Raw genomic sequence first — 18580 nt, 5'->3', positions numbered from 1 at the left:
TGCTGATGCAGTCAGTACTACAAGACAGAGGCCTGTCTCTAGCCCTCCTGTGTCCATTGCCCCGCAGGCTGGAAATCTATTCTTCCATTTGTTCTGATCTCACAAATTTGCTTTCTTTGGGAAGACCCTTTTCTGAACAACTCACACAGATTACACAAGTGTCCTAATGAGTCTTCAAGCTAGAACAATTAGTTTTACAACAGGGTTAGAGTATTTGCAAAGGAGCACAGGAGACTAAGCTGATGGTTTCTTACAGCAACAGTCTTAATCCCTGTACATGGCAATAGGCAAATTAACCAATCAATGGGTACACTGAATACCTACTGTATCTAAAATAATTTGCTAATGGTTATAGGGAGATTCAAAAAAAATTACAAGTCATGATACTCAGACAACTGAGAATCAAATTGGAATACTAATTTGCTTATATAGAAAAACAACCTACTCTCCCAGGCAGTTCATTTTAAAATTGAAACAAAACATGAAATGCTCCAGGATTTCGGAGGAGAGAAGAGTCTTTCTGTCTGTTGGAGTGACAATTAGGAGGTCATCTTATGAGCGTACTCTGCTTTTAACTGTTCTTTTAAAATTACAAGGGTAGAAAGGAAGGAATGGATGTTGGGGGGCAGGGAGGCTGTTGCCTAGACTGTGAGACAAGAGATGTGAGTGTGCTGGATGTTCAGAAGGACTTTGAATGGACTAGTAAGGTTTTAAGGGAGAGTTTTGTTCAAGAACATTAACAGATAGGACCAGATGATTCAAATCAAAAAGTTCTTATATTTTAGGAAATTAAAGAAATGTAAAGAATTCCTAGACATTTGATGATATTGAGAAATTGCTTTTTTGGTGGGATGACAATATTATGGTTTTATTTTAAAAGGTGAGTTCTTATCTTCTAGGGGATATACTGAGATATCTATGGATGAAATGATTTGCTATCTGGGATTTACTTTGATAGAATCTGAGGAGTTGGTCAAAAGATTTCAAATTTCAATTCAAGAGGAGGAATAAGTACGGGAGATCTAGTCTACATGGTGATTATAGTTAATAACAATATATTGTTTACTTGAATATTGCTGAGAGTAGATTTCAAAGATAAATGTTTGAGGTGATAAAATCCTAATTATCCTGATTGGATCATTACCCGTTGTGTATAGGTATCAAAATATTACATGTACCCCCCCAAAAGTATTAATACAACTATTCCATATTTTTTAAAAGAAAAAAACGTTTCTTCTTGAAAAAAATGATAAATATGTGAGGTAAAGGATATGTTATTTAGCTCAATTGAGCCATTAGACAGTGTATACATACATCAAAACATGTTATATACTATAAAAATATATAATTTTACTTGTCAATTAAAAAATTAATTGAAAGCATACATGTTTAAAAAGTGAATTGTAGAGTATCTGATTTATATATCTATAGAAGTATAAAAAATTAATTGAAAGCCAAAAAAACAAAAACAAAAAACCACCCACCCAGATTCTGAGGGAAGGGAAGGGAAGTAGTTGGAGGTATAGAAGAAATAAAATTGACCATGAATTGATCACTGAATGATCATGAATGAATTAAAACTGGAAGATAGACACATGGGTGTTAATTACATAATTCTCTTTACTTTTATGTATGTAAGTATAATTTAAAAGACGGAGGGATACAACCAGATAGTGCCTTTGTTTGATTCCATTTTTCTCCCTTCATTCATCATGCACACAGAGTTCAATGACTAGACACATCTCTGGGACTTGTAAGAAATAGAACAAAGGCAGTGACCCTAGTTAAATGTGACTGCTTGGTCCCCAACAGCTACTGCCACCCACCTGCCCCTGCACTGAGGACACCTACAGCCCACTGAGGCAGATCCCCTGACAAGTCTTAGAGCTCCCAGAAGCTTACCTCCAAACTGCTTTGTTTGGAAAACCCACCTAATGATCTGAAGTGAGGTAGATAGAAAAGGGTCTCTTGCATGACACCGCCTGCTCCAAGAAAAACCTCCAGAGACTTGAGCCCAACGCTTCATTTTACATATGAGGAATCTCAAGCTGGGGTCAGCAAAAGGAGATGCCCAAGGTTTCCCACATTGGTGGGAGCAGAGCATAGACCAGACAGTGTCTCCTCATCCTTCCCCAGTACTTAAAGACCCTTTACGAGCAGACTTCATGCTTCTCATATTTGATGAGAGATCTGTGAGTCACACACCTCTCATTAAATATGGACTCAGGCTGACTTCTTCCTAGCCCATCAAACTGTGATTGTCCATTCTGAAGAATAAAGCCAAGAGGCCAGACACCTCTAACAAAGCACAATTTGGAAAAGTTGAGCTCAAATAAAGCACAGAAAAATGAAATAAAGACATCTTTTGAAAAACTCTGTGAAGAAACAAAGGATACCATACAAATCACAAAGTACATCCAGGTATCTCTCAAACTGGGGCTACTCAAACCCACACTTGTAGGAACTCAAACGTGCCGAAAAGAAAAAAGCAAACAGCCCCATTACAAAGTGGGCAAAAGATATGAATAGACACTTCTCCAAAGAAGACATACGGGCAGCCAACAGATACAAGAAAAACTGCTCAACTTCACTAGTCATCAAAGAGAAGCAAATTAAAACTACACTGAGATACCACTTAACTCCAGTCAGGATGACCATCATCAATAACCCAGAAAACAGTAGATGCTGGAGAGGATGCTGCGAAAAGGGAACACTTCTACTCTGTTGGTGGGAGTGTAAACTACTACAGCCTCTGTGGAAAAGTGAGGCGATTCCTAAAAAATCTAAAAACCGACCCTCCGTACAACCCTGCAATCCCCTACTGGGAATATACCCAGAAGAACTCAAATCACTCTGTAAAAAAGATGCCCGGACACATATGTTTATCGCAACATTGTTCACAGCAGCAAGAACATAGACTCAACTGTGCTGCCCATCAAAATAAATGTGGTACATATACACGATGGAATATTACACAGCCATAAAGAAGGACAAAATCATGAACTTCACAACAACCTGGATGGACTTAAAGTCTATAGTACTAAGTGATCTTTCACAGAAACAAAGAACTGAGTATCACGTGTTCTCACTCATAAGCGAACCTTGAACAATTAGTGTAATACTATAAAAAAAGGATTGGCAGTATCAGGAAACTGCTGAGGAGGAAGGGAGAGGCGGGATTGGCCATAGTAGGAATCTGCTGTGGGTGGGGGGGTGGCACATCAACAAGGGTACCTACATAATGAACATTTGTATACCTAACCCTGAATCATACCCCATATCTTTAAAATAAAAAAATTAGGCCAGGCTTGGTGGCTCAGCCTGTAATCCCACGCTTTGGGAGGCCGAGGTGAGTGGATTGCCTGAGCGCACGGGTTCAAGACCCGCCTGGGCAACTTGGTGAGACCTCATCTCAACAATAAATCAAAAAATCAGTCGGGTGTGGCAGCGTGCGCCTGTAGTTCCAGCTACTTGGAAGGCTGAGGTGGAAGGATCGCCAGAATCCAGCAGGTCGAGGCTGCGGTGGCCGGGAGTGGCCACTGCACTCCAGTCTGGGCGACAGAATGAGACTCCAACTCTAAATAAATAAATAAAATAAAATAATTAAAAAAGAAAAAAAAACCCACACTTGTGAAGATATATTAATCCTCTTTGGAGGTAAGGGGGAAACATCATTTAGCCATTGGTAACTACATGGGTAGGTTTGATACTGAATATACCTGGGATGAGTATATAGTTTTGTGCTATTGCATTTGGATTTCTGCCTGAATTATTCTGTTCAGTACCATTAACATTTACCATACGTGTGCTGATCACAAGTTTCCTGTTGAAACATGCATCATTTGAATTGTGAGACAGTACAGCAAAAGTGCTTCTACACATGCAGCAAAGCAAACACCCCTTCTTCTTTATTTGTGCCTAGACAAACACCTCCCAAGGCAAAGCCAAGGGGCCCCAGAACATTCCCATCTCTGTTTTCGCAACAGGCCATATTGGTTCTTCCCTTCTCCACCATGTACCTGCTTATTCAAAAATCCAGTATAACTTTTAGAAGTCTTTTCAGGATCACCTGTGCTGATAAGAAAGAGAACAGGGAATATTTCCTACTATGGGGGAAGAAATGGCAGATAAAATTATCTCTACCACACGGGGCAAATTTACATTGTTAATTTGCGTTGGCATGGCCCTGCTGGGTTGCACTTTGCTTTTTTTCCAATGGGTATAGCAGGGAGGCCCTGCAGGAGATACAAACGAGAGAATGAACACATTTGAACAGCTTGCACAAATGACAAGAGCCTGGAAGGTGCATAAAACCCAGGAGCGCACACGGGGGCCTGTTGCTCATGACTAATTAAAATGTTCCCATCTCTTCTCTTCATTTGATCTTAAAAGGCAACATTTCAAAGGAGGCTGCTTAGACAAGAACATGGTAACCAAATGGTAGAGTGAGAAACATGGAATTCTAGAGCATGATGGGAATATTCTTGTTTAGTATCACAATCGCAGTTTGTTGTACATCAATGCTGTGCTATTAGTAGTCCCCCAAAGGTTCCAAACCATTTATTATTCCATTTATGTTCATTTATAAGTTACAAAATAAAGGAGTATTTGACAATTTAGTAACCAATGAAATAGTCTCCATATTATGTCACTGCTTACAGTAGAATTTGAGACTTTAATTGAAAGCTGATGTTCAGGTCTGAATCCAGTTTTTTTCTAGACAGTTCTTGCTGGATCACCTCCTAATTTCTCTATTTGCAGCCTCTCATTTCTGAATACTTTGTTGTTCTTGTACTTCACAACATTTGCTCCTACCTATAAGGAAGCTCTGTGTCAGGAATTTGCATGCCACAGAACAAGGAATCAGAATTTTCTAAAGAGAGTCTGGGGTCGGCCAGGCTCAGTGGCTCAGCCTGTAATCCAGCACTTTGGGAGGCCGAGTGAGTGGATTGTCTGAACCCATGGGTTCGAGACCAGACCAGGCAACGTGGTGAGACCTCGTCTCTACAATAAATCAAAATGAGCCGGGCATGGTAGCACGCACCTGTAGTTCCAGCTACTTGGAAGGCTGAGGCGGAAGGATCGCCAGAATCCAGCAGGTCGAGGCTGTGGTGGCCAGGAGCGGCCACTGTACTCCAGTCTTGGTGACAGAGTAAGATTCCAACTAAAAAAAAAAAACAGAAGCCATAAAAAAGAAGAAAATCATGAATTTCGCAACAACCTGGATGGAACTAGAGTCTATAATACTGAGTGACCTCTCACAAAAACAAAGATCTGAGTATCACATGTTCTTACTCATATAGTGGACCTTGATCACCTATAAGAAAATAACTCACAGTGGTGGGAAACTATGGGGGGTGGAGGGGAAAGGGGATGGAACTAATGGTAGTAAACATCTGTCTGGGAACGGAGAGACACCTCTTATCAACAAGGGGGCCTGAACGAAGCATATTTGTATGCCCAACCCTTAACTGTACCCCACGATATCATAATAAAAAATATTGATTTTTTTTAAAAAAGAGAGTCTAGGCTCTGCCTTCACTTTTTATGAGAGCTTGGGGTCCACATCTTTATTTTCCAGGACCTAAAATTCATGATTATATGGCAGGACCCTTTTTTTTCTTGCTTTGGTCAGAATGTTTTGGTGTCTCTGGGTCATCCTCTTGTCATGGGCACGAGGCTAAAAGCCTCGGTACACCCTAGGGCAGTGTCAGCTCTTCCTGTGGAGTGGGTATATGGCAAGTTGTGTGTCTCTCTCACCTGCATGTGATCCTATAATTTAAAAATAACAGTAGGCCAGATATGGTGGTTCACACTTGTAATCTCAGCACTTTGGAAGGCAGAGAAAGGAGGATTAATTGAGCCCAGGAATTTGAGACCAGCCTAAGCACCAGAGTGAGACCTCAACTCTACCAAAAAAAATTTAAAAATTAGCACGGCATGGAGGCGCACACCTGTACTTCCAGCTACTCGGGAGGCTGAGGTGGAAGGATCACCTGAGCCCAGGAGATTGAGGCTGCAGTGAGCCATGATCATGCCACTGCACCCTGGCCTGGGTGTCAGAGTGTGACCCCGATTCAAAAACAATAATAATAATAACAATAGCCATAAAAAGCAGTCGCACTTTGCCAGGGTTTTCAAAAGCACTCGCTTTAAAAACTTTCAGGCAGATATTTTGGAAATGGAGCGCCTCAGACTCTAAGATGCTAAATTCCTTACTCAAGGTCACATAACTAGCAACTGGTACAAATCTTAGACCCTTTCCACAAATCACCCTTCCACACAGACACTTTATCTGCACACAATGGCTGGGCAAGAGCCCTTTGCTTCCTCTTGGTTTTTGTGGCATCCTGGCTGCAGTCTGATAGTTATTTTTGTTTTCCTAACTTATCCTTACTCACCTACAAGAGCTTAGCCTCTGATGCTGCTTAGCAAGAGAGCAGCAAGAGGCAAGGCAGCAGAAAGAAGAAGAGGAGGGACATGAAAGTTGCCAGTGACTTAGGAGGCCAACAACACTTGCTTATTTCTTTTCTTGGAGAATTTTGTTTCCTTTATCCTCAAAGTACTTTTAAAGCAAGATAATGTCAAAGGTGACATCTAGAAACTCCCTTTTAATCATGTTTCTTCTAGTTTATCTTTCCTTCCTCTCCCATTTCCTCTCACTCTCCCTCCTTTCAGATTTTTCTATGATGAGTACTTCACTTTTTTTTTTTTTTTTGAGTTGGAGTCTCACTCCGTCGCCCAGGCTGGAGTGCAGTGGCAAGCTCACAGCCGCCCCAGCGTCGACCTGCTGGGCTCAGGCGATCCTTCCACTTCAACCTTACAAGTAGCCGGAACTGCAGGTGCGTGCTACCATGCCCGGCTAATTTTTTGATTGATTGTAGCGATGAGGGCTCGCCAAGTTGCCCAGGCTGTTCTCGAACCTGTGGGCTAAGGCAATCTTCTCATCTCGGCCTCGCAAAGTGCTGGGATTACAGGCTTGAGCCACTGTGCCCGGCCAGCACAGAAAAAAAGTCTTTGGAGAATTTCCAGCCTTGGTGTTTTCAGATGCTTACATCCTCAACATATAGTTCTTTGTGTTACAAAGCTATAGTAATCAAAACAGCATGGTACTAGCATACAAACAGACACATGAACCAATGGAATAGGATAGAGAGCCTAGAAATAAACCCACACATCTACAGTCAATTGATTTTCAACAAAGGTGCAAAGAATGCACAAGGAGAAAAGAACAGTCTCTTCAATAAATGGTGTTGGGAGAATTGGCTATCTATAGGCAAAAAAATAAAATGGGATGTGTATCTTATACCATATACAAGAATCAACTCAAAATGGATTAGAAACTTAACTGGAAGGCCAGAAATGGTACCAACTACTAGAAGAAAACATAGGGGAAGGGCTGCATGGTGTTGGTCTGGGCAATGATTTCTTGCATGTGACCTAAAAAGCACAGGCAACAAAAGCAAAATGGACAGATGGAATTGCATCAAACTAAAAAACCTCTGCACAGTAAAAGAAGCAGTTTCCAGAGGGAAGAAATAACCCACAGATTGGGAGAAAATATTTGCAAATCATATATCAGATAAGATGTTAATATCCAAAATATATGCCGGGCTTGGTGGCTCAGCCTGTAATCCCGCGCCTTTGGGAGGCTGAGGTGAGTGGATTGCCTGAGCCCGCGGGTCCAAGACCCGCCTGGGCAGCGAGACCTCATCTCTACGATAAATAAAAAAATCAGCCGGGCGTGGTATCGCATGCCTGTGATTCCGGCTACTTGGAAGGCTGAGGCGGAAGGATTGCCGGAGCCCAGCAGGTCGAGGCTGCGGTGGCCGGGAGCGGCCACTGCACTCCAGTCTGGGTGACAGAGTGAGATTCTAACTCAAAAAAAAAAAAAATCCAAAATCTATAAAGAACCCAAAGTATTCGATAACAAGAAAACCACCCTATTAAAAAGTCAGCAAAGGACCTAAACAGACATTTCTCAAAAGGAGACATACAAATGACCTACAAATACATGAAAAAATGCTTGCATCACTAATCACCAGAGAAATGCAAATTAAAGCCACAATGAGATATCATCTCACTCCTGATAGGATGGTTATTATCAAAAAGATGAAGGATAACAGGAGTTGACAGAGATGCAGAGAAAAGGGAATCCTTGTACACTGTTGGTAGGAATGTAAGTTAGTACATCCATTCTGGAAAACAGTATGGAGATTCCTCAAAAAATTAAAAATAGAATGACCATATGATCAAGCAATCCCACTCCTGGATAGATAGCCGCAGAAATTGAAATCAGTATGCCAAAGAGATATCTGCACTCCCATGTAAGCGTGGAAACAACCTAAGTACCCATCAACACATAGATTTTTTAATGTGGTATGTATTCACAGTAGAGCACTGTTCAGCCTTTAAAAAGAAAGAAATTCTGTCGTTTGCAATAAGGTGGGTTAGTCTGTGGGGCATCATGTTACGTGAAATAAGCCAGGCACAGAAAGACAAATATCACATGATCTCACTTATATGTAGAATGTAAAAGAGTCAAGCTCATAGAAGTAGAGAGTAGAATGATGATTACCAGAGAGTGGGGGTTGGGAGTGGTGCAGAGAATCAGGGAAAGGGTTGGTTGAAAGGTACAGAGTTTGTTAGATAAGAGGGACAAGTTCTGAAGATCTCTTGCATAGCCAGGTGACTATAGTTAATCATAATGTATTGTATATTTCTCAATTGCTAAAAGAATGGATTTTAAATGTTCTCACCATGAAGAAATAAGTGTGGAGGTGATGGATATGTTGATTAGCCTGATTTGATCATTCTACAGTATATACATTATCCAAACATCACATTGTATCCCCTAAATATATACAATTATTATCAATTAAAAATTTAAAAAATAGAACAATAAAAAGAAAGAGATGATTCTTTAAGCCTCTGCATTTGCCAGATTGGTTTTGATTTCACACCTGCATTAAGTTCCTAACATTTTTCTCTCCCCACCGTCTGTGTTTTTCTCGTCAATATTGTGGATTGTTAGTTAATAAACACTGAGCTTAATAAACAAAAATTGACTTCCCTGATGGTTTTTTAACCTTTTTGGTGAGATTTATAGCCATTCAATTGCTGGTGGAGTTCAGTCATTTATCTGACAGAAATCTATAGAGCATCCACTGCGTATGTACAGTTCACCGGTCCTGGAACTGTGTCACACAGTATGAAATACTCTTAGTTTCTGCTCACAGAGTTGTGCAGTCTGAAGAACTCAGGAAAAGGAAACAGGCACTTGTAGGGTTTTGTGATAATTTCCATGATGAGAACACCCAGGGCCAGAAGGCAATTGATGGAGACTCACAGAACCAGGAAGAGTTTCCAGAGCAAGTGTTGCCCCAGCACACACTTAAGGCTAAAACTGTGGTTGCAGCCTGTGAATCGTGCTCCTTGCATCTTCCTTTTGTCCGCTTGTAGTGGATTCTCAACCCAACAGAGTGATGTCAGCTCCAGACCCTCCAATGGCCTTTCTGTTCCCTTAGAGAAAAGGTCAAAGTCCTTATGGTGGCGTACAGCACCCTACCGGCTCAGGCCACCAGACCCCTCTGGCTTGTTCATCCCTTTCAGTGTTCCTCCTGCCCTCTCTGCTTCTACCACTGGCCTCCTTGCTGTGCCTCAAACCCACCAGGTCTCAGGCCTTTGCATTTGCCCTTCATTCTGCCAGAAATGCCCTTCTTCCAGATCGTCACGTGGCTTACTGCCTTGTCTCCTCAGCCTCTGCTCAAACGCTGCCTTCTCAGCGAGGCTTCAGTGACTGCCCATCTAACATTTACTACAAGCAGCCCTCACTCATTGCTGGCACTCTCTGCTTCTCTTCCCATGATTTGTTCTTCTTCATAACACTTACCATATTCTGACATATGACGTATTTACCTGTTTACCATTTCCTCCTACTAGGATATAAGTGTCATGAGTGCCTGGGATATAGCAGATACTCAATAGCTATCTTTTAAAAGTTGATTAAATACAGGAATAAGTGGTAGCTAAACAGGTAAAATTAGAATGGAGATTGCTTCGAGATGAGGAAAGTGCAAAAGCGTTGGAGTGGAGAGCACATTTGAGAACAAGAGAAGCTGCTCTCTGTGGCTACAGCTGAAGTTTAAGGAGTGATGGGAGCAAAAACCGGGAGAAGGCTAGGTCATTCCTGGCCTTGAAGGCTCTGTTAAGAACCGTTGAAAGGTGCGTAGACACTGAAGGGCATTCCAGATTAGCATTTTGGAAAGATCCCTGGTTTTCTGGTGAATGCACTGGAGGAGATGAGAGTGGAGAATTGAGACCAGGAGCTTGCCATAATAATCCAGGCATGAAATGATGAAACCATTGAACTTAGGGTATTGGTCGACGGGATGACATAAATCAAGAGTCTGGATAGGGAAGATGAGGAAATATGAGGAGTCGTGGATGGTGCTCAAGTTTCTGGTTTGGGGAACAAGGCAAATAATATTTCCGTTCTCTAAGACAGGGAAAGAGAGGGATAGCAGAGGATGGGAGACAGATGATCTAGTCTCACCATATACAGATGTGCAGGGTATGCACTGCCCAAGTACTCCTACCTGGCTGAGGGGAAAGAGTAGAGACTGCAATCCAACTCTTCTACTCTCCAACTCACTATTCTGACCCAGAACTGCATCTTCCAGGACAAAGGGACATCCTTTTCTAATTACCACAGCCCCGAGATGAATTTCATTCTTAACTTATTGCATATAAATTGCGGTATAACAAAGTAGAAATGTCTATTAATATGTTAGATGAACAGCTCTGGAGCTCTAGAGAGAGATCTGGACCAAAGATACAGATGTTGGAGTCATCTTGGGGAAAGCATGAGTGGACAACATCTCCTGAGAATATAAATAGTGAAAAGAGAATAGTAACTGGTTTTCAAGTGATAAATTCACAGTGTAGATCATGTCTTCAGTTGTTATGGGTGCTTGCTGGAAAAAAAAACACCTTAGTCACGTTACTGTTTGAATTGTCTCATTGGACAGATAGAATGATTCATGATTCTATCACATGACACTGGGGTTGGGGAAAGCATGTCTGTTTCCCATAATAGAGTTATTGAAATAAATGGACCAATTATATCTTTAGAACTCTCACAGAGCCTTCTTAGTGTACCTGGAGCCTCCTTTTAAGCTTGTAGACAGAATTCCTATTTCAAAATGGCCAGGATATACAAAGCTGTGATTATTCTGCTTGGAAGCATCACATACATTGAGTTCATTTTATAAATGTTTATTTATTTTCCCTTTTAGTATTCCATCTGCAGTGAACCTCTAATAGAGCTATCCAACCCTGGAGCAAGTGGATCCTTGTTTTTTGTGACCAGTGATGATGAATTTATCATCAAAACAGTCCAGCATAAGGAAGCTGAGTTCCTTCAGAAGCTACTGCCAGGCTATTACATGGTAAGTAATTGTGTGTAATTAAAGCTTCCACTTAAGGTTTAATTACTTTTCTCAACAGTTTTCTTTTCCATTTTTTTTTCCAATGACTCTTTGACATGTTTCTTCTCTTTGGTGAATTTTATTGTGCACTTGGTTTATGCTATGACATGTAAGGGGGGACCCAAAAATCAGGAATTATCTTTTGGAGGACACGCCCCTTAGAGTACAGGCTTCCCCTGCTAGGTAAGTGTTCTATAGGAACCTATTGGCATTGGTGTATCAGCTAGCATTGTTGTGAGAGGCTGCATTTGGCTTCAGTGAATTTTTTTTGTTGTTTTGGAGATTCTTTCAATGTGTTTGCCCATCTCATGATTAGTGATTTACAAGAGCATCTGCCCACACCATGCTGAGTGTTCAGCAGTTTTTGACTAAGAAGGGCATGACCTCCATGCTCCGCCCTCCCTATTCACCCTGTCTCGCCCCAAGCAACTTTTTTTTGTTTCCCCAGATGAGAAAAGTCCTCAAAAGGACACGTTTTGTCAATGTGGAAGAGGTGAAACAAACAAACAAAAAAAGAAAGCACTGAAGGGTATCCGAATTGATGAGTTCGAAAACTGTTTTGAGCAGTGGAATAAGCATCTTGATAGGTGTATTACATCAAATGGAGAGTACTTTGAAGGTGACTGAAGTTTAAATGTGGAAGAATAAATACACAATTTTTTATAGAGTCTGGGGTTCTTGGGGTCCCCTCTTGTACATTGAAGAGATTTTTTTAAAAAGTAAACTAGAAGCCGGGCTCAGTGGCTCAGCCTGTCATCCCGCGCCTTTGGGAGGCTGAGGTGAGTGGATTGCCTGAGCCCGCGAGTTCAAGACCCGCCTGGGCAGCGAGACCTCATCTCTACAATAAATCAAAAAAATCAGCCGGGCGTGGTAGCGTGCGCCTGTAATTCCGGCTACTTGGAAGGCTGAGGCAGAAGGATCGCCGGAGCCCAGCAGTCGAGGCTGCGGTGGCCGGGAGCGGCCACTGCACTCCAAAAAAAAAAAGTAAACTAGAGCCGGGCTCGGTGGCTCAGCCTGTAATCCTGCACCTTGGGAGGCTGAGGTGAGTGGATTGCCTGAGCTCACAGGTTCGAGACCCGCCTGGCAACTTGGTGAGACCTCATCTCTTCAATAAATCAAAAAAAATTAGCTGGGTGTGGTAGCGTTCACCTGTAGTTCCAGCTACTTGGAAGGCTGAGGCGGAAGGATTGCTGGAGCCCAGCAGGTCAAGGCTGTGGTTACCGGGAGCAGCCACTGCACTCCAGTCTGGGTGACAGAGTGAGACGCCAACTCAAAAAAAAAAAGTAAACTAGAACTGAATGATAGAGCATAGTTGTTGAGTCACACAGTCCTGAGTTCAAATCCCAGCTCAGCCATCAGTTAACTGTGTGGCCCTGAGTAAGCAACATAACTGCTGAGCTTTAGTTCCCTTAGTCTTTAAAAGCTAAGAAATGCCTATCATAGTAATAATATAAATAGCTAACATTCATTGATTGGTTGCTACCTGTTAAGAAAGACTTTAAGTACTTTGCATTTATTAACTCATTTAATTCTCACAGCAACCTTGGATACTATAATTATTGCCATTTTATGGGTGAGGTCATTGAGGCAAAGATAAATTGAATAGCTTGCCATTCAAGTTCAACTTCAAGTTCAAGGATGGTTCAGCCTGAGAACCACAGAGCTGGGGTTTCCCAAGCAGTAGGGCACCCGAGGGTGCATTTTTCCTATACACCAGCATGTCCTGCATTAGCTGTATCCAGCATTTCCTATGTACCAGCATGTATCCTGCATTAGCTGTTCCTACTATACTTCAGAATTTAGAATTTCATAGGTTAAATATGATAACATGAAAATCACCTTTCATGTAATGTTTTAGAGACAAAGAAATCATAACTTATGCCAGATAAATTTACTACACGTTTTGCCCAAATTTTCAAAAAAAAGAAATACTCTTCCTAAGTCATCCTGTCATTTTCATACTTCTGGTTTCATTGTACTTTCCTTAGTTATTAGGTTTCTGTGATTGGGATGGCTGCATGAGGCTGTTTAGATTTCAGGAATTCCTACTTTTGCTATTCATTTGCTAGGAGAGGTGATAACTGTCATCTTTGTTTAAAAAAAAATCTATGAGATGCCATACAACTCATTTATATGTAAAAGTATTGTTTTAATTCCAAAATCTACTAGAGATAACATTAAATACTATAAATTAATCTTATATGCAAGTCCATATAGAAATCAAAAATCTAAATAAAAGTCTTAGGATTTTGATCCTAAACAAGTATTTTCTTTTTTTGAGATAAAATAGAAAAGAAAAAGAAAACAATGCAACCAACTATAATCTTTCCCAGAAATACATATGACTAATATTTGATGTGTATGCTTTCAGATGTGTTCTATTCATACACACATTTTTAAATAATGTAAAATTGGGATCAAGTTGACATCATGCTCTTTGATAACATGCTAAATGAGTAAACATTAAACTTCTACCATTCTACGCTTACCTATACTATTTCCTTATTGTAGAACTGCATTGTCTAATATGGTAGTCATTAGCCATATGTAGCTGTTTACATTTTATTTAAAGTAAATAAAATTATAAAATTTAACTGATCAAATGGTTTTGTCCCAATCATGTAAGCTAGTGTAACAAGCAATATAATTTATCATTAACAAGAAACATGTGGACATCATGTGGTTATTTGGGATAGATGTTAAGGAAGAAACTAAGGCCTTCAAATTTGAATATATTTACTTAATTAAAATTTTAAGAGTTGGCAGGCAAGTTTTTAAAATTAATAGGTAAATAAATGAACACACATATGTTGTACATTTATCAGTCTCCAAAAGTTCACATATTATCTCATGGAGAAAAACAAGAGTCCTTTCCCTGGAAACAATAAAAAGAAGACAAGGATGCCCTCCATCAGTGGTCCTTTCCAACACACTTGCTAGAAATTCTGACAATGACTCTTTGAAAACAAAAAGAAATAGTAGAAAAGGATAAGTAGTGTTGTCCTCTGTAAAACAAAAATTGAAAATGAGCAAAGCTTCAGGAAAATAAACTAGAAATTTCTGGAAATAATGAGTCCAGCAGGTTTGCAGGATATAAAATAAATCTACAAAATCGATTGTATTCTATTATATAGATGCTGGAGAATATAAGGAGAAAAAAGAGAGATCCTGTTTATTATGACAACGTATAATGAACATTATTGGAAAAATAAAAATATAAATATTTCTTTTAGCCGGGCTCGGTGGCTCAGCCTATAATCCCGCGCCTTTGGGAGGCTGAGGTGAGTGAATTGCCTGAGCCCGCGGGTTCGAGACCCGCTTGGGCAGCGAGACCTCATCTCTACAATAAAAAAAAAAAAAAAAAAAAAAATCAGCCGGGCGTGGTAGCGCATGCCTGTAATTCCAGCTACTCGGAAGGCTGAGGCGGAAGGATCGCCGGGGCCCAGTAGGCAAGGCTGCGGTGGCCGGGAGCGGCCACTGCACTCCAGTCTGGGCGACTGAGTGAGACTCCAACTCAGAAAAAGAAAAAATTTATTTTTCTTTTTGAGTCAGAGTCTCATTCTGTCACCTAGTCTGGCATGCAGTGACACCATCACAGCCACCACATCCTCAACCACTGGACTCAGGCAATTCTTCTGCCTCAGTCTTCCTAGAAGCTGGGACTACAGGTTCATACCACCATACCCACTAATTTTTTTGATTTGTTGTAAAGACAAGGTCTTGCTATGTTGCCCAGGTTGGTCTCAAATTCCTGGGCTCAGGTTATCCCCTTGCCTCGGCCTCCTAAAATGCTGGAATTACAGGCATGAGTTGCTGTGCTCAGATAAGATATACATAAATGAAGACTTATGAATACTGGAATTCTGATAGGGAAAGTAAGTTATAGTAAATGTAACATATTGAATAATCAGTTCAGAAAGAATTTTTGTAATAACAAGAAAAACTCTAAAATACTTGAGTCTACAAAAACAAGTATTGCAAGACCAATATGAGGGAAACTGCAACATGTTATTGAAGGCTATCAAAAAGATCTGACATAATGAAATTGATCCTGATCTCAGTATTGTAAAGATTTCAGTTATGCCCAAATCAACTGATAAATCTAATTTAATTCCAATAAAAAAATTTGAATAGAATGTTTCCCAGAATCTGACAGAGCTGATTCATTTGACGGAGAAAGCAAGCATCATTTTACGAACTTTTAAAAAAATGAGCAAACAGAAAGGTTGTAGAAATGGACAAAACATTTCTGAAAAAAAAAGAAAAATGATGGTCCTGCTATAGCATATACTACCAACAACCGGTAAGGCTACAACTAACGTTAAAGATGTGGTATTAGGCCAGGCTCGGTGGCTCAGCCTGTAATCCCATGCTTTGGGAGGCTGAGATGAGTGAATTGCTTGAGCCTGAGGATCGAGACCCACCTGGGCAACTTGGCGAGACCTCATCTCTACAATAAATCAAAAAAAATTAGCCGGGCGTGGTAGCATGCACCTGTAGTTCCAGCTACTTAGAAGGCTGAGGTGGAAGGATCACTGGAGCCCAGCAAGTTGAGGCTGCGGTGGCCGGGAGCGGCCACTGCCTTCCAGTCTGGGCAACAGAGTGAGACTCCAACTCAAAAAAAAAAAAGATGTGGTATTAGTACAGTTGTAGACAATGGATTCAAATACAGTGTCTGGAAAAAGACTCATGTGGATTTGACAACTTATTATATTGACATGGAGGGATTTAAACTCAACTGGTAAAGGCCAAACTGTGCAATAAATGGCTATCCATTAGAAAGAAAATTTAAATTTCCTATTTCATCTTATGCACACAATATTAATCCATATGGAATAAAGGCTAAGCATAATGGTCAAGACTATTAAGGATTCGAAAGAAAATAGAAATTTATAGCAGTGGAGTGTAAACAGCTTTGGTAAACAGAAAGTAGAAAAAGTACAGGAAACAAGTAGATAAATGTGACTTCATCAAAAGGCAAAGCATCTACATGACAAAGAATACCAGACACAAAATTAATATAAGCATAGACTATTTCTGGAATGGCATAAAGTAAGAACAGTAGTTTCCTCAAATATTGGGAATTGAGATAGCAGAAAGATGTTTTATTGCATATATGCCCTTGAGTAAACTCTTTTCATTTCTTAACTACTTTAAATGTAGAACAAACATAGGCATGTACTCCTATTTTATAATAATTTTAAAAACATACCAGGAGAAAATATTTACCCCATATTAAAGAGGAAAATGAGAAATATCCAAAATATATCAAGAATTCCAACAATGACAAAAGCCTAAAGAAAAATGAACAAAAAATATTAACACAAAATTATCTTTGAGGTGGCTAAAAATACATTAAAAATATTGTTTCTATAAAAATTAGTGATTTCAAATTTTAAAAAATAGATTTCTATTTTTCACCACTCTTGCTTACAAAGATTTTAAAATTTGATAACATTCAGCTCTGGTAAGAGTGATGGGAAACATAATAGTCTTACATAGTGTGGTTGTAGATTGGTCTGCCATTTTGGAAAACAGTTTTGCAGGAAGTGTTAACATTTAAAATGTTCATCTCTTATACCCAGCAATTTGAGACATTAGGTCCATTTTCAGTTTAGTTACTTTTACTGTCCTGAGTATAGAATGGTAACGTTGCTGCTCCAATAGGCAGACTTAATAGATACACTTGCTACAGCAAAACTTTAGCGATGGACATTAATAAAAATAATCACATTCCACTTTTAATTATTAAATCCGCATGCAAAGACAGCCTTAGTGGAGCACTGGTTTGTAAAAATAGGAGATGAAAAATAGTTTATTTTCTGTTTGTTTCTAGAATTTAAACCAGAATCCAAGGACTCTTTTGCCAAAATTCTATGGACTTTACTGCATGCAGTCAGGGGGCATTAACATCAGGATTGTGGTGATGAACAATGTTTTGCCACGCTCCATGAGGATGCACTTTACGTATGACTTGAAAGGCTCCACCTATAAGCGAAGAGCCTCCCGAAAAGAGAGAGAGAAATCCAACCCCACGTTTAAGGACTTAGATTTCCTGCAAGACATGCACGAAGGATTGTATTTTGATACAGAAACATACAATGCGCTTATGAAAACACTTCAGAGAGACTGCCGGGTAAGGAAATGTTGTTGCTGTGATTTCCTTTGAAACGTCGTCTATGATCATGTAAATTGTGGCTGCCACTTATATATAACAAGCATAAAAATAAGGAATGTCCAGAATGTACCTGTGGAATCCCACCTTTCCCAGTTTTGGTACTGAGTCATTCTTCCTTGATGGTGAAAGAATTGGTAGATGATAAGGGAGTTATATATATGATTTAGCTTGTTAGTTATATATATATAAACAAGAAAGCTATGTTTACTTTCTCCCTTGTGGAAAAATAGTTTAATAAGAAAAGAATGGGATTTAGGTTTAATGCAGTGATTAGCAAGAAAAGCCATATTCAAATCTTAGAAGAAGTAAGATTCCAACTGGGGAGACGAGTTTAAAGAAAATGTGCTTGGGGTTTATAAATGGCTCCCTGGAGATCAGCGTGGATACAGAACCCTGATGGGAGCAGTACATTTGCTGAAATTCTTTTGTGTACTCTGAGTGAGAGGTGATCGGGAATGAGGCTTGCCGGGTAGAGCAAAGACAATTGCATGCAAACTTAACTGGAGTGACTGTCAGAAGTAAGGAGGATTCCCCCTATTCTCTAATGCTTTAAAAAACAAAAAACAAAAAAACTTAGGTAAGATTTTTCAGGCTTGGTTAAAGTAGATAAAAATTCTTTTGGAGAAAAAGATAAAAGTGGAATCCTAATAGCTCCTGAAGGATGATGGTTACTTGATTAACAAAGCCTCAGGAATATCATTTCCTGGCCTAGATGAACTTGGGAGAACCATCCAGGTCACTTGGCTCCATTGGACATAGTGAAGGTAGGCAGAAAACATGATGGTATAGAGTTAGGCCCAAGCCTGGCTGGGGTTTTCTGGAGGCACGAATGGAACTCCCAAGACCTGGCTGCTGGGAAATATGTAATGTGCCTTCCAGCCATGGTTTTCTAGGCCATCCATGGGCCTAGACA

General features: G+C 40.1%; 1 protein-coding gene across 1 annotated transcript in view; it reads left to right on the top strand.

Annotated features, from left to right (window-relative positions):
• The window catches only part of PIP5K1B (phosphatidylinositol-4-phosphate 5-kinase type 1 beta), a gene marked incomplete at its 3' end in the record, with an annotated part of 202794 nt that extends 185169 nt beyond the window's left edge, over nt 1-17625 (top strand). Inside the window, exons 6-7 of the mRNA XM_008066073.1 lie at nt 11298-11450; nt 17326-17625. Of these exons, the coding sequence (XP_008064264.1) occupies nt 11298-11450; nt 17326-17625 (453 nt within the window). The remainder of the gene's footprint in view (nt 1-11297; nt 11451-17325) is intronic.
• Between the last annotated feature and the right edge of the window lie 955 nt (nt 17626-18580).

Source organism: Carlito syrichta, unplaced genomic scaffold (genome assembly GCF_000164805.1).
Source record: "Carlito syrichta isolate Samal-C Ts95f unplaced genomic scaffold, Tarsius_syrichta-2.0.1 Scaffold308839, whole genome shotgun sequence".
Lineage (NCBI taxonomy): Eukaryota > Metazoa > Chordata > Mammalia > Primates > Tarsiidae > Carlito > Carlito syrichta.
This window is presented reverse-complemented; position numbering and strand designations above follow the sequence as displayed.